The 13,334-nt window shown below is 41.4% G+C and overlaps 1 protein-coding gene across 2 annotated transcripts; it reads right to left on the reverse strand.

Annotated features, from left to right (window-relative positions):
* Positions 1-7,246: 7,246 nt before the first annotated feature.
* LOC148021447 (protein DEHYDRATION-INDUCED 19-like) lies at positions 7,247-13,055 on the reverse strand. 2 transcript variants are annotated; one of them, XM_087699323.1, is made up of 6 exons: positions 12,879-13,055; positions 12,070-12,212; positions 11,886-11,965; positions 11,705-11,766; positions 11,510-11,564; positions 7,247-7,799 (listed from the first exon to the last, which is right to left on the reverse strand). In XM_087699323.1, exons 1-6 carry the CDS (start codon positions 12,949-12,951, stop codon positions 7,697-7,699), a joined length of 516 nt encoding a protein of 171 aa, XP_087555449.1. In that variant the 5' UTR covers positions 12,952-13,055; the 3' UTR covers positions 7,247-7,696. The 2 variants fall into 2 exon arrangements, with proteins under 2 accessions (XP_087555449.1, XP_087555448.1); XM_087699322.1 differs by lacking the exon at positions 12,879-13,055 and adding an exon at positions 12,366-12,853.
* Positions 13,056-13,334: the final 279 nt, after the last annotated feature.

A 13,334-nucleotide genomic window follows, 5' to 3' on the forward strand; every position in this document is an offset into this window, starting at 1 on the left:
TAATTGTGTGATTTGAGCCAGTCCACAATCAGCTGTATGCTGCTAGATTGATGCTGACATGCAACTCCCAGATATTTAGACGTTCTTGCTATTGATCATAAAATTGGCATCGACTCCTTAGTTACTATTAATCAAAGGGGTGTAATTGTGTAATGTTAAAATTGGCATATATTTTTCTTTATAGGATGCAGGTGCACGACGTACCAAGAGAAAGAGAGATATTCACTTTCAATTGGAGGATGAATATGCACCAATGTTCAAAAGAACTGTAGAAAGGGATTATGCAATAAGATATAGGATGCAAGAAGAAAGAAATGCAGGTTAAAAAAACGTGGACCTTTGGGTTGATGGGTGCTTTTATCCACCCAATCCAGTCACTCAAAGGCCACCACAATTTGAATCATTTGTAAAGCTTGTTTCTAAAGGCAATGAAAGATTGTATTGATACACATGCAGACTTGTCACACAAGGATTAGCAGGGGTTCATCAAGCCTTGACAAATATGCAGACAAGATTACAAGGGAATATGTAGTCTTTGATGAAAAATGATAGATTATTGATTGAGAAGGGTAGGGAGAACCAAAACCTACAATAAGTAATGTCTGTCATTGAAGATGCTATGTAGGCTACACACATGCAAAATATGGAGTTATAGTCTAAAGCTATGAACTTGGAGAAGGAGAACCGAAACATAAAGAGGAAGCTCACAAAAACTTTGGAGATTAGGCTCACTTTAAAAACCAAAGAAGCACGTCGGTGCATCCGATTAGTTAAACCAATTCACCAATTAACCAAAGGAAGTGGACAATATCATAGACAGATATATGCTCAATCTGTTACAATGAGAAATATGTTCCTTCATGTAGAGAATGATACTATTACCAAAGTCCTAAGCAAGGATATAGTCAAAAATGCATTGGAAAATTGTAAATTCATGGACATTGTAGATGGTGTCGCAAGTGAACATCTCAGGGATGTGAGCAACTTGTTTACTGCTATAGATGCTCAGGGGTTATGTGACAAGGTGGGAATGAGTTCTAAGTCATATAGTATGATCTATCAACAATTGGATACAGGATTTAAGCAAGTCTTCAAAACTAAGCGAGAAATGCCTCTACCAAAACCATTTCACGCGAAAGAAGGCTTGAAAAAAACTAAACAAGAAAGTTTTAAAACTAATTAGTGAGCCAATGCATCTGGAAAATACACATATATTGAAGTATGGTTCCAAAGAAGTTACATTTATACTGAATGCATCCAACAACTTTGTATTGGATATATGTAGGGTTCAGATTGCTATAGTCAAGTTCTACAATATATCTATGAAAGAATGTAGATGCAAGCTTAAGTTTGTCCTTAAACTTTATGAGAGTGAGATTATTAAGGGCAAAAACTTGAACGTGTCAGTATAACACTTATGAATCAAACATTGGATCCCAACATTGATAAAAACCATCCTTTATAATTCATGTGCAGTAAGAGAATGAAATATGGTGGCTTGTAGCATTTGAAGTACCAAAGGAGGACCATAAAGTATTTAAAGTCTTTTTAAACCTCACTAATATACCTAGTGTTATTCAACAACAAAATAATGGAGCAATTTTACACATTGAGAGGTTTGGGGACTATCAAGTTGAATGGCGACTTGCAGGTGATTTAAAAACATTGAAGTGTATGTTTGGTTAAACACGGGCAGGCCCAAGGGCCTTTTACCCTATCAACCTCCCACTAAAAGGCTAATGGGCCAAGGAGTGAAAAAAAAAGAAAAAAAAAAAGAGACAGTGAGGAATCATGACATCTCACCCAATGCCCAATCAGAAAGCGAGCTATGCAATAAGCGAGAACCTCTGCAAAAGAAGAGTCAAAAGCATCCCCGAGTCCATTACATCCAAGCGACAAGCGATCCTGTAGCTCCATACAATGGAGCAATCCAAGAATGTTTCTCATGAATCAAGCACAACTCATGAGTATAATGCATAAGCATCAGATTAGCACATAGCATTTGTGTGGCGCAAAGGTGATAGCTGAGAGCACATAAACTCTCCAAAGTCAATCATAGAAGAAGGGCTAGCATCCTGGATACATGTCAGACGGGGTATCAAGAGAGTATGCTATCTCAATGAAGCGGAAGACTAACATACGGCTGTAGCATCAACCATAAAGCGCACTGAATGTGCATCAGAGGCTTGAGAGATGTCTGCATCTCATAAAGACAGCATGATGACTGAACCTGCTGGGCATCCAAATCCCATAACCTGTAAGCTTGAAAGTCATCATCTCCATAACCAAGGAAAATACATCTGCATGACATAGGCATATCTAGCATACATACAAATGTCCAGCAACCAAACATCCTCAAGTAATCATAGGAGGGTCTCATGCCACTCCATGCCTCATGTAGTGTATTAATGTCCAAAGTCAGACACGGCATCCTATTAAGCAAGTAGACTGCCATCATAAGGGCCTCAACCCAAAAGCCATAAGATAACCCAGCTGTGGTAAGCATAGAAGCAACCTTTGCCTGTAGAGTCAAGCACTTTCCATGAGCAATCTCGTAATACCGTGGGCATAGGAAATCAATGCCAGACTGCTGACAATAGGACTAAAAGCTGGGAGAGATAGCATGACTCTCATAATCCATCTGCGAGCACCTAGGCCCACAACCAGTAGCATCCATAAACATGTCAAGCATAACTACGGCATCCTCAATCTGTACAAAGGGAAAAGCCTAAACATGGTGGGTAGCATGATCCACGAAGGTCATAAAGTCTCCACCAAGTGACTGGGAAGACATAGGTCCATATACTGCACAATGGACAAGATCTAGAGGATCATGCCTCTCACGATCACCATGAGCCAACGGGGTTTTGCAAGGACCATAAGTACAATCAGGGCAAGCATCAAGATTTGCATGTGACAAAGGAGGCAGCAATGAGTCTGAACGAGACAAGATTTCCATCTCTCTGTGGTGCATATGGCCTAGGTGATAATGCCATAACAATGCATGTGGTATACGGATAACTGCAACCATAAAATCTCCCACATGAGAGACATGCACTGGGTAATGAGAACCAACTCTAGAACCTCTGGCCAAAACCAAGCAACCACGATAGATCTTCCATGACCTATCCTGAAGAGAAACAGAGTAACCTACATCATGCAACTGACGGATAGACATCAAGCTCTTAGTAAGCATAGGAACATGTAATACATCATGGAGCCAAAGAGAAGTCCCATCAGGCAAAGCTAGGTGTATGTCCCTTGTACCAACAATAGCATAAGTCTGCTCAAGGCCCAAATCAATACATCTGTCAACCTCCCTATAAGAAGAGAACCATGCTCTATGAGGGGTAACATGACAAGAGGCTAAAGAATCCAACAGCCAATCAAAGACATAGGCCTAATCATTAAGCAAGTAAGTTGTAGGGAAACTAGATGACAGGAGGACATGCTCAACTGCATCATCATGGGTAATTGCATGTACCTCACCACTAGAAAGAGTGGTAACACCTACTGTATCATTGACTCTCTGCTCATTTCGACTCCGTCTCTATCTTTGCTGCTCCCTAATCCGTCTAAAATATTTTCTTTTAACATGCCCAAGCTTTCCACAATGGAAGCATATAACATCTGTAACCGAAGAACCTGTAGAAGATGACAAGGAATCCAAATCATCACGAATAGGGCTATCCATAGCATCCACGGAGCTCAAGGAGTCGAGGGATGTCCCAACGGAGGGAACTTGCTCATAAAGATAATCATCTGCAAGTACATTAGTGGTAGAAGCATGCTGCAAAGGCTCATGAAACCTCAACGAACATGAGGATATAAAGGCATCAACCAAGGATGCAAAAGCTCCCACATGAAGAAGAGTCATAGCCAACTGCATGACATAACCAACCACAGTACGGTAAAGAATAAGACATCTGTCATAAGAGCATATGGTATTCAACCATGAAATCAGCCCATAACCATACGCATACGCATAGCTCTGCAGTACATCATGCCAGATAGGAACATCCAAGTCAAGTAAAGACTAACAAGTGGCAAAGCATCTTGCAAGAGTCAAGCTCCAGGAGAAACCCAAACACATGTATAACATCATCCATACAAGTGGCTTTGTAAGGTATACAACAGTAGCCATGTGCATGGACGGGTAAGCATATATAGCATCTGCTCTCTAACATGGACGGGCAATAAGAGCCCAACTAGCATAGAAGCTAGACAATAAGGGAGCAAGAAAGCCATAATTGCAACCCAAGCAATGTAAAGTCCACTAATCAACCATGTATCCGGTAATAAATCCAAGTATCAATGAGCAATCATTGCTCAATAACCAACTGCCAAGACAAGGAAGCAACATTGCTCAATACATGTCAGCATAAACCAAACATCCAGGGGTCCAATCCATCGGAGCATAAGACCAAGTAGCATCCAAGGTCATAACAGAAAAAGCCAAATCAATGTCTAACTGCTCCACAAAAGTCCTCAAATACAAGTCTTGTCAAGCCAAAACATATGCCATACTGCAGCCACCCAAAAGCATCCACCAAGATATAAACCCACATGAGTAGCCTAGGCATAAGGAGTCATAAGTGGAATGCCAGGTGCAAATAAAAAATGACAGTGAACCATAAAATTGAGCTCTACTTCTTGCTCAAAAGCATTCGGAGAGCAAAAAGAACCATGTGGCATCATCCAAATACATCAATAGATAATCCCAAATAGCCGGGAGCACCCCATGACCAATAGGCATAACCCAACCATAGCATAAATAACTTTAGCCCTAAATATTCTGGCAGCAAATAACCTCTGTAAACTGAGCAAATCAATGCTCAAACCAAACTCAAATTGATAGGCAAACCATAGGCATACATTCCCATATGTATAGGAACCAACCGGGTATAATTGAGCATCAAATGACCATGTAGCATAAGCATAAGCATAAAATGTAATGATAAGGGGATGCCCTGTTTGGGGCTACCTATGGATTGTGTAAAATAGTCAATGACTGAGAAAATTCATCTCAAAACATTGGGCAAACATCCCCAAAGTATCTAGGCATCAAATATCAAGCCTCGAGAGCATCACATAAGCTAAGAGCATGACATTTTCTTGCTATAAATCAAACTAAGATCTGTTGTAAAACATTTTGTGATCAGAATTTGACAGATCTGACATCGCCATTGTGTCCGGAGCGCGCCAAAATACCAAGTTAGACTCTTACCTTTCCTAAATCGGATTCCGGATGCCCGAGATATGAGAAAAAATGAAAAATTTTAGCCTGATTTTGAAACGGACGCAAAAAAAAAAAAACGTGAGCTGCTACTGTGGGACATGCTGGTTATCCTAAGGATAAGGGGAAAAATGGGGATATACAAAGTGTCTAATGAAGCCAAGGAACACCTGCAAAGAGCTTATGAGGGCCAAGGAGAGGCGGGAGATGAAATCTTACCTCAGGGGGAAGAAGCCATGGCTAGCATTAAAGCTCCAAGCTCTAGGTCTTCAATCCGGATTGAAGTAATGCCGGGCCAAGCTCCACGATCAAGCTCCGATACCAGTTGAAGGGAATGCAATGGCAGTGGAGAAGGAGAAGATGAAGATACGAGAGAGGAGAGCGCACACAATGTAGGAGCTGTCAAGAATGATACGACAACCTTATTGCACTATCTCATATATATGATTAAAGAATATGGGCGATCATTGTACACGAGCATGCCCAAGGGCCTTTTACCCCAAGAGCCCGATCTTTTCTCTTTATGATCTTACAAGATTATGTTTTAAAGGGAGACCATCTCAATGTTGCAGCCGCGAATTCCTTGTCCAAGTGTTTCAAAGGGAGGATTTCCTAGGCTAGTAAGAAGCTTCTTCATTAACAATCTACATCAATGGACTTTATCGACATTGGCATTCCTCTTGCCACCCTAGGACTTGTTTCTTCCTTGGCCTTCCGCCATATCAAAGATCTCAAAGGTGTTAGCAATCATGTTTATCATGCCTTGTTATCTCCTACTTGTGAGCCTTAGTATGAGTCAAATGAGGACTTTCGAAGCTGTAACATGTCTATCACTTGTTTTGATAGAGGAGGTTTCACATTCTAGATTAATTACTCAATTTATTGCCTTTCAATGCATTTTTCCCTCCAATCCGAAATTTGTGTGCATTTCTCCGAGAATTTCTACATTCGTCGATCTATCTCACCTATTTCAAGATTTTTCTTAGCACTTTTGGCTTTTTACTAGCTTAGATGTTGTTAGCAATCATGTTTATCATGCCTTGTCATCTCCTACTTGTGAACCTTAGTATGAGTTCGAGGACTTTAGAAGCTGTAACATGTCTATCACTTGTTTTGATAGAGAAGGTTACACATTCTAGATTACTCAGTTTATTGCCTTTCAATGCATTTTTTCCTCCAATCCGAAATTTGTGTGCATTTCTCCGAGAATTTCTACATTCATTGGTCTCTCTCACCTACCAAACATTGTCCTACTATTTTCAAGATTTTTCTTAGCACTTTTGGCATTTTATTAGCTTAGATGCTAGTCCGACCGTCATTAAATACTAGCCTACCATATTTTTTGCCCCAAATTTTAGGTCGACCAAATTTGAGAATTTTCAACTATTTATAGCCTCCCCCACTCAATTAACAAATCATTCATTCATTCTTCCTCCTTTCCAAGCATGTGCACACTCCGAGTCCATCTTCCTCCATCTCTCCTATGCTACCATCATCATCAACCTGATTAAGTGCCCTCGCTGACAATGTGGGCCACATGCAAGAACTCATCAATCTCCTTCCACTTTCTTAGTTGCTTCAACGTTCTTTCTTGTTCATAGATTTCATTCTTCTTTTCTTGCAATCTCTCTGTGTTCCTCTCTCTATGTTTCTATTCCTTTTCATTGCGCAAACTCACAATTCTTGCCCATGAAAATGAACTTACTTGCACTTGTAATATGTTAGCATAAACTCGCATAACATTTGGATACATGACAACCAACACCAATCACTCGTTCGCATTTGACAAACACCACCTCCTTTCTCCCACTAAGCACTTAATCTCTCTTTTACCTTTGCCAAAAAGGAAAAGGAAAAGCAAAAACCATCCCTACCTTTTTCAAAATGGGATGCATGAATATAAAGGCTACAAAAAGTGGACATTGTGTGAATACAGTTTAAAAACTGAATAATCATAATCAAAAAATCGGCACAATCAAGAGCACAAGAGAAACCTTCATACCTACTAGATAACAAACTTGTATAATTGCCCCATATACTACTACAGCCTGGAAATGGAGACACTAGAAATATTGGGTATATTATAGAAGCAATTTACTGTACTGTTCTTTTAAGATACAACAAACTTCTTCTTTACTTGGGAAGAGATGATTCTCCTTCTTTGGTCAAGTGAAATGCTATACTGTACAGTGTACATGTATAAGAGAGCAACAACATAGGTGCTCTGAAATTCCTTTAGCCATACTTCATAAGAAAGTGCATGTATTCCTTATTATCTGTTTGAGGTTGCTGATGGTCGAAAGACAGCTCCCAAACAAATAGCTTGGAGAATGGAAATGCCAGTCTTGACCACAAATGTTCAGGATGATGCATAACAGATCTTTTGACTGCTGCAAGCTCTTCAAAAATTCAGAGACACATCCTGGGAACCGCACAAAGGCTCCAACCTAAGTTTGTTCATTAATCATCTGTGAAGATAGTAGAAAGAACAAGCCCCTGCATGAACTTTGCTTTAAGTATTGCCACTTCCGAGTTGAGTTCTCGTTCTTCACGAGAATCCAAACTGCAACAACAGAATTTGATTCAGAGAAGATATGCATACAATTGCACATATTTGCATTTAAGTTCTAAAACTGCAAAATGGTGAACTTGAAATTGCACAAGACAATCTTAGATGTAAGGTGCTATCAGAACTTCATAAGTACATGATACATGCTTGCTCTATCCAATTCCTAGAGTTTGAATGTAGAAAAAACAAGTAGACTTGCTATCACTAATGAGCAATCACTCAATAATGAGAGAAAAACAACAAGCTGAAGCAGCTTACAAAGCTTAAAGCTCAAATAATCAATCATCTCTCCTGTTCGTTAGTTAATTGCCCTTCTAGTGCTTGAGGCTGCTGTGCTTCCCTCATTCCAGTCCAGTATTAAGACCTCTAGCTTCCTATACTGCATTTTTCAACAGCAGAACAAATCTGGTGACCATCCTCACTGCATTAATCTGCACTGCTGGTCTGTCTGCACTTCTACAGTGTCTTCTCTCCCCCCTACAGCCTGCAGCTTCTGTACAGAGGCTGTTCTGCTACTGTTTGAGACATACAGAGCTATATTCAACCCACTCCAGCTGCTGGAGTGGACATCTTGTTGTTATGGCTTTTACACAGTAGAATTTTTGGTGCTGATCCACATTTGGTGCTACTCTGTTAAAGATTTTGTCTGACTTTGTGACCTACTGTCCTGTTCAAGCTACTGTTGTAGTGCTGCCCCATGCTGGTTCATGCGCTGGCAACTCCATTGTGCACCAGTTCAGAAATCCATCCTTTGAACCATTCATGCAGTGTTGCACTGCCTGTAGCACCACTGCTGCTTGTACCTGGAGCTTGTTAAGAAGCAAATAAAAACCATTCCAAGATTTATATACAATGTATCTCCACTTTTTGGAGGGTTCTGTTCTACTTGCGGCAGAAGTGGCCACTCTATCAGATTGTGCTTTGCTGTCATTATCTCTGATGGGAACAAGCACGACAACTGACATTTGTGATCTATCCTTTTGTGTCTCTGGAGTCAGGCTGCTCTGCACTGCAACACTGATGATAAGCTTAAGGGACCTCACTCTCTCATCCAGAGTGTTTTTATGAAAGCTAGGCTTGTACACGAGCATCTCTCATGCATCATTTCAGGCATGACCTTGCATCCTTGGAAACCCTCTCCTATTCCAAATGATTGGAGCGAAGACAATCATCAGAAAGCAGTTCTTACTTGGTAAAGTGACAATGCCCAAGCATAATCTACTCTTCTTTGATGCATCTCCAAAGAGGTCCATCTGACAGTTACCTTCTGCTAGACATCCTCCGAGGTGTGCGGGATATTACACCTACGTATAAGGCCCCATCGACCATGCAAGCTGTGACCCTCTATGGTCAACTACCGAATATCAAGTTCGACACAACTGATACGATACAATCAGTCCTTCTCAAGGTGACACAACTATGGGATCACCTTCAAAACTTAGAATCTCCCAATTGTCACAGCCCATCTTGTGAGGACAATCAAAGCCCATCTTTGGGGACTATCCTCTACCACCTACCTCCAAAGTTTGATTGGGTGGCTAATGCCCTATGAGCCCAAAGAACAATGACACCTACAAGTTTTGATCAAATGACCTCTATGTTGCTTGAGCATGAGGCCTGTTTGCATTTGCAAGGAAGGTAAAGTTTGAAGGGTGGCTAGTGCCATACAAGCCCAAACTAAAGTGACATCTACAAGTTTTGACTAAATAACCTCTATGTTACTTGAGCATGAGGCTTCTTTGCATTTGCAAGGGAGGTTACCATCTTGGTCTAACAATAAGCAAACAACTTTCACAGCTTCAAATAAGGACAACTAGAAGAAGAGAAATGTGGACTATCAATGGGCAAGAAGGGGCATTTCAAAAGGGTTGCAAGAAACTCGGAGCACACTGGAAGGAGGAAGAGGAGGAGGGTAAAGACTCCAACAAGTCATCATTGTCTTCCAACTCAAACTCCGATTTGGGCCTTGTGGCAAAGGAGAAGGCCTTCTCTTCAGCTTTCTAGCCCTAGTAGTGTTGGCATCCCTCATGACTCTCCAATGCCAAAGAGGAAGTGTAAAACAAAAGGGAAGTTTTCTTTAATTTTATTTACTTACTAAAATGTGGCTTTCCACAACATCGACAAGGTCTAGTAGTCTAAAATCTTGGGCTGATTTGCCTTTTAGATTCTTGATGGGACACTCGACAAAGAGTAGTCTTTACTTCTCATCTATTCTCATGCGAGGGGACACTTTGGTGGTGTAGCCTTAAGATGGGGAATCCATGCTAATGACATGCTTTTGGGGACTACATTCAGTTATTTCTCCTCTTTATGGTTAGGGATTAGTACAATCGACATCAACCTCAATGTCTTTCCAGGGCACCTTGATGATGACCTAACCACAAGCTGAAGTGCAGCCCAATCTCAATTAAAGAATGGAGGTGATAATGATGTCAGCAGTCCACTTGTCAGTTGAAAACACAGACTGCGTTGCAGAAAACCCAGACATTGTCAGCAGTCAACCTGTTAGGTGAAAACACAGGCTGCATTGCAGAAAACAGAGACAGTAACACCTCTTGCTGATGAAGGCATGCTTCAAACAGCAGGTAACATGCTGATAGATGGTGGCAACAGGTCCTCTAGCCAGAGCGGCAGCTTCAGTGGGCTGGCAGCAACATCTGCAAATCAGGACAGCAGCAGAGGCAGCAGCAGGCTGCCAAGGACAGCAGGCAGGGAGAGCAACAACCAGGAGGGGAGAGATGATAAAGGAAGGTGATGGACAGCTAGCAATGAAAGTGAGGGAATGTTCACAGAGAGAGAGAGAGAGAGAGAGAGAGTGTGTGTGTGTGTGTGTGCGCCTGTAGCTGGTCTTTTTATAGGAGATTTGTGGGCATTTGTTCTACCACCATGTAAAATATCTATTTCTCTGAATAATTATTTTTGTGTCTATATTTGTGGAGTTAAAATAGCCGAAATGCATAAGTTACCTGACAGTAACCCCTTTAAATAACTTGCCCAACACACAACTCCTAAAACTGTTACCCATTTAATCAACTACTATATTAATCATTCCCTTTAGCACAAAGGACAAAGAAAGGGAAACTTGCCAGCCCACCAAACTGGAAATGGATGGTCTAAAGATGATTGAGGGTTATGGTCTAAAGTCACAAATCTCTTACATCCCATGCTCTATTTGAACTTGGCTCACTTTGGGATTCAGCTGGGAGGCTAACCAAATGAGGTGAGCAAGGTTGAGCTCCAACTGTAAAATCAACACACTAGAGGTTTTTTTCTTAAATCAAAAGATGATGCCTTAGGTTTTGATCCTCGTGTTCTAAACCAATTCACCTCATGAACTCAATACAACCCAATCTGAGATTTTGACAAATCTACATAAGAATCAACATTATTAGGCCTAAGGTTCTAAGTTCTAAGTTCACATTTAACTTTTTATTCAAATGGACCTGAGCCTAAGTTTACACACCTAAACCTGTCATGAAGACTGCAAGCAATAGCCCGTGTGACATTGCACCAAATTGTTCACAATGGACATAGCCTGCCTAATTATTCAAGTAACAGCCAGTGTGTTTTTATCACTAACGTAGCTACACATAGGACCTTGCAATGAGTCAAATACATAATGTAAAATATTCCACAGGGAAGAAAACTTAAAGCAATGTTAACACAACAAGTGACAACAAAAACTCCCCGAGGGGCATACATACTTGGCATCCAGTTGCCCTGTAGAACACAAACTCCTTATGTGAGATTCCTCAACGGCTGCAAAATAGTACAAATTGTTAGAGACCTCAGAAGCATATATCGTGCAACAGAATGAAAATAAGTGTGAAGCAAGGATTAAGTGCAGATAATATAATTACCGGCGGAATTCAAAAAGGAATCTTTTGAGGACCACTTACCTACTAGAGAAAAGAGAGAACTAGCTGAATTTGTTGCCTTCCGCTGCTTTCTTCTGCGCTCCATGTTTATCAGGTAAGTCAAAGAATCCAGCATCCCACTCACATTTCAATAAAGCACAATTATCTTAACAAACACAAGGCTTAGACAAGAAAGAGTTAAAAACTTGCATAGGGAAAGGATATCTTGAACAAATGCCCATGTTGAAGGGTGATATGCCCAACAACATCTGTACCAACCTTTGCTGCACAAACTGGGCATACCTGCAGCATGATGCAAAGTGAATCACATTGACACCTATCATGAAATTGCATAGGAGCATCATAATAATGCCAGTGACCAACCAATGAAATCCAAGTATACTTACTGCAGTCCTGGACTCAAGGCAGTGCTCGTCCTCTAGGTGGGAGCACAGTGTACCTATATCAAACTCCAGGTAACAGAAAGGACAAGAGAATTCGATTCGCAAATCGTCATCTCCCTCTATGTCATCCAAGCTTAAAGGCCGATCTGGAATTGACCAAACAGGAATTACAGGAACATGTCAGAATGGATTAAGGAACAAGAGAAACAAAAGACGGGGAGCTAGCCCTCTCGAAAAGAAAAGAGACTCTTGCCCAAAAGACTACTACAAACTAGTATTAGAATGGATGAGAACAGCACTTGAGTTGAGAGGGGCGCTAGTACTGCAAGGTTGTGTATCACACTGGAGAAGGCCCAAGAAATTGTGCATCCATTGGACATCCATGGCAGCAAATGAATGAAGTATTTGTGTTGAAATTAGGGAATTTTTCTGCAATCCAGTGGGACAAACAGAAAACAAAAAATTTTGGAATAGCAGGAATGGTAGCTGTAATGGAACTCCAAATATGAAAACTCAAGGATTAATGAATGGATTGAAGGGTTTGGCATAAGCAGCAGAAAGGGGAACCAGGGGAGGAAAGGCAAGGAAAAGGAATGGAGGGTATCCAAAGCTCAGACTTTGTGAGCAGAAAGATGGGCTCTTTAGGGCTGAAGGAAGAGGTACAGACCCTCTCTCTCTCTCTCTCTCTCTCTCTCTCTCTCTCTCTGAGGGTTTCAAGAACCCTAGAAGCACAGCAGTATGTAATATATACCACGAATGGGTTGAATTTTGTGGGGGGGAAGCAAAGTGAGACTTGCGCGAGAAGCACCAACCTGAATGCAAAGCGAAACGCCCCTTTGTGGCGGACAGGAAAGAGGCCCACAATTCACTAGTACTAATATCCATCCTTCAGTGTATATGAGAGAGAGAGAGAGGCGCCCAGAGAGAGAGAGAGAGAGGCGCACAGAGAGAGAGAGAGAGAGAGAAAACCCCTCCCCTGTCTTTTCTTCTTTCTTCACTCTCTTTTCCTCTCGGTTACTCTTTTCCCCCTTGTGGGTTCAAAGCACACCTCTTCTCCCTCTCCTTCTGCTTCCTTTCTTCTTCTGAGATTAGACCCTCCTGTCTCTTCTCTCTCTCAGGGACTGCCACGTGGAGGTCCCTCCTCCCCTACCACTGACACGTCACCCTGCTCTTCGTGCCTTCACGGGTCCAAGCTTCTAAGGTAGCCTCCAATATTAGGGGCCTGTTCACCCCCAGCCATGGACCGCAGTCACATAGTCACAATATCC

Source organism: Lygodium microphyllum, chromosome 18 (genome assembly GCF_053477565.2).
Source record: "Lygodium microphyllum isolate KBCC chromosome 18, Lygodium_microphyllum_v1.1.10, whole genome shotgun sequence".
Lineage (NCBI taxonomy): Eukaryota > Viridiplantae > Streptophyta > Polypodiopsida > Schizaeales > Lygodiaceae > Lygodium > Lygodium microphyllum.

Coding starts and splice junctions, on each gene's coding strand:
- LOC148021447 (XM_087699322.1), bottom strand. CDS start 12,450: ATGGATGTCCAATGGATGCACAATTTCTTGGGCCTTCTCCAGTGTGAT. Junction 11,966..12,069: donor GCCTTGAGTCCAGGACTGCA/GTAAGTATACTT, acceptor ATCATGCTGCAG/GTATGCCCAGTTTGTGCAGC. Junction 11,565..11,704: donor TTCTCTCTTTTCTCTAGTAG/GTAAGTGGTCCT, acceptor ACTATTTTGCAG/CCGTTGAGGAATCTCACATA.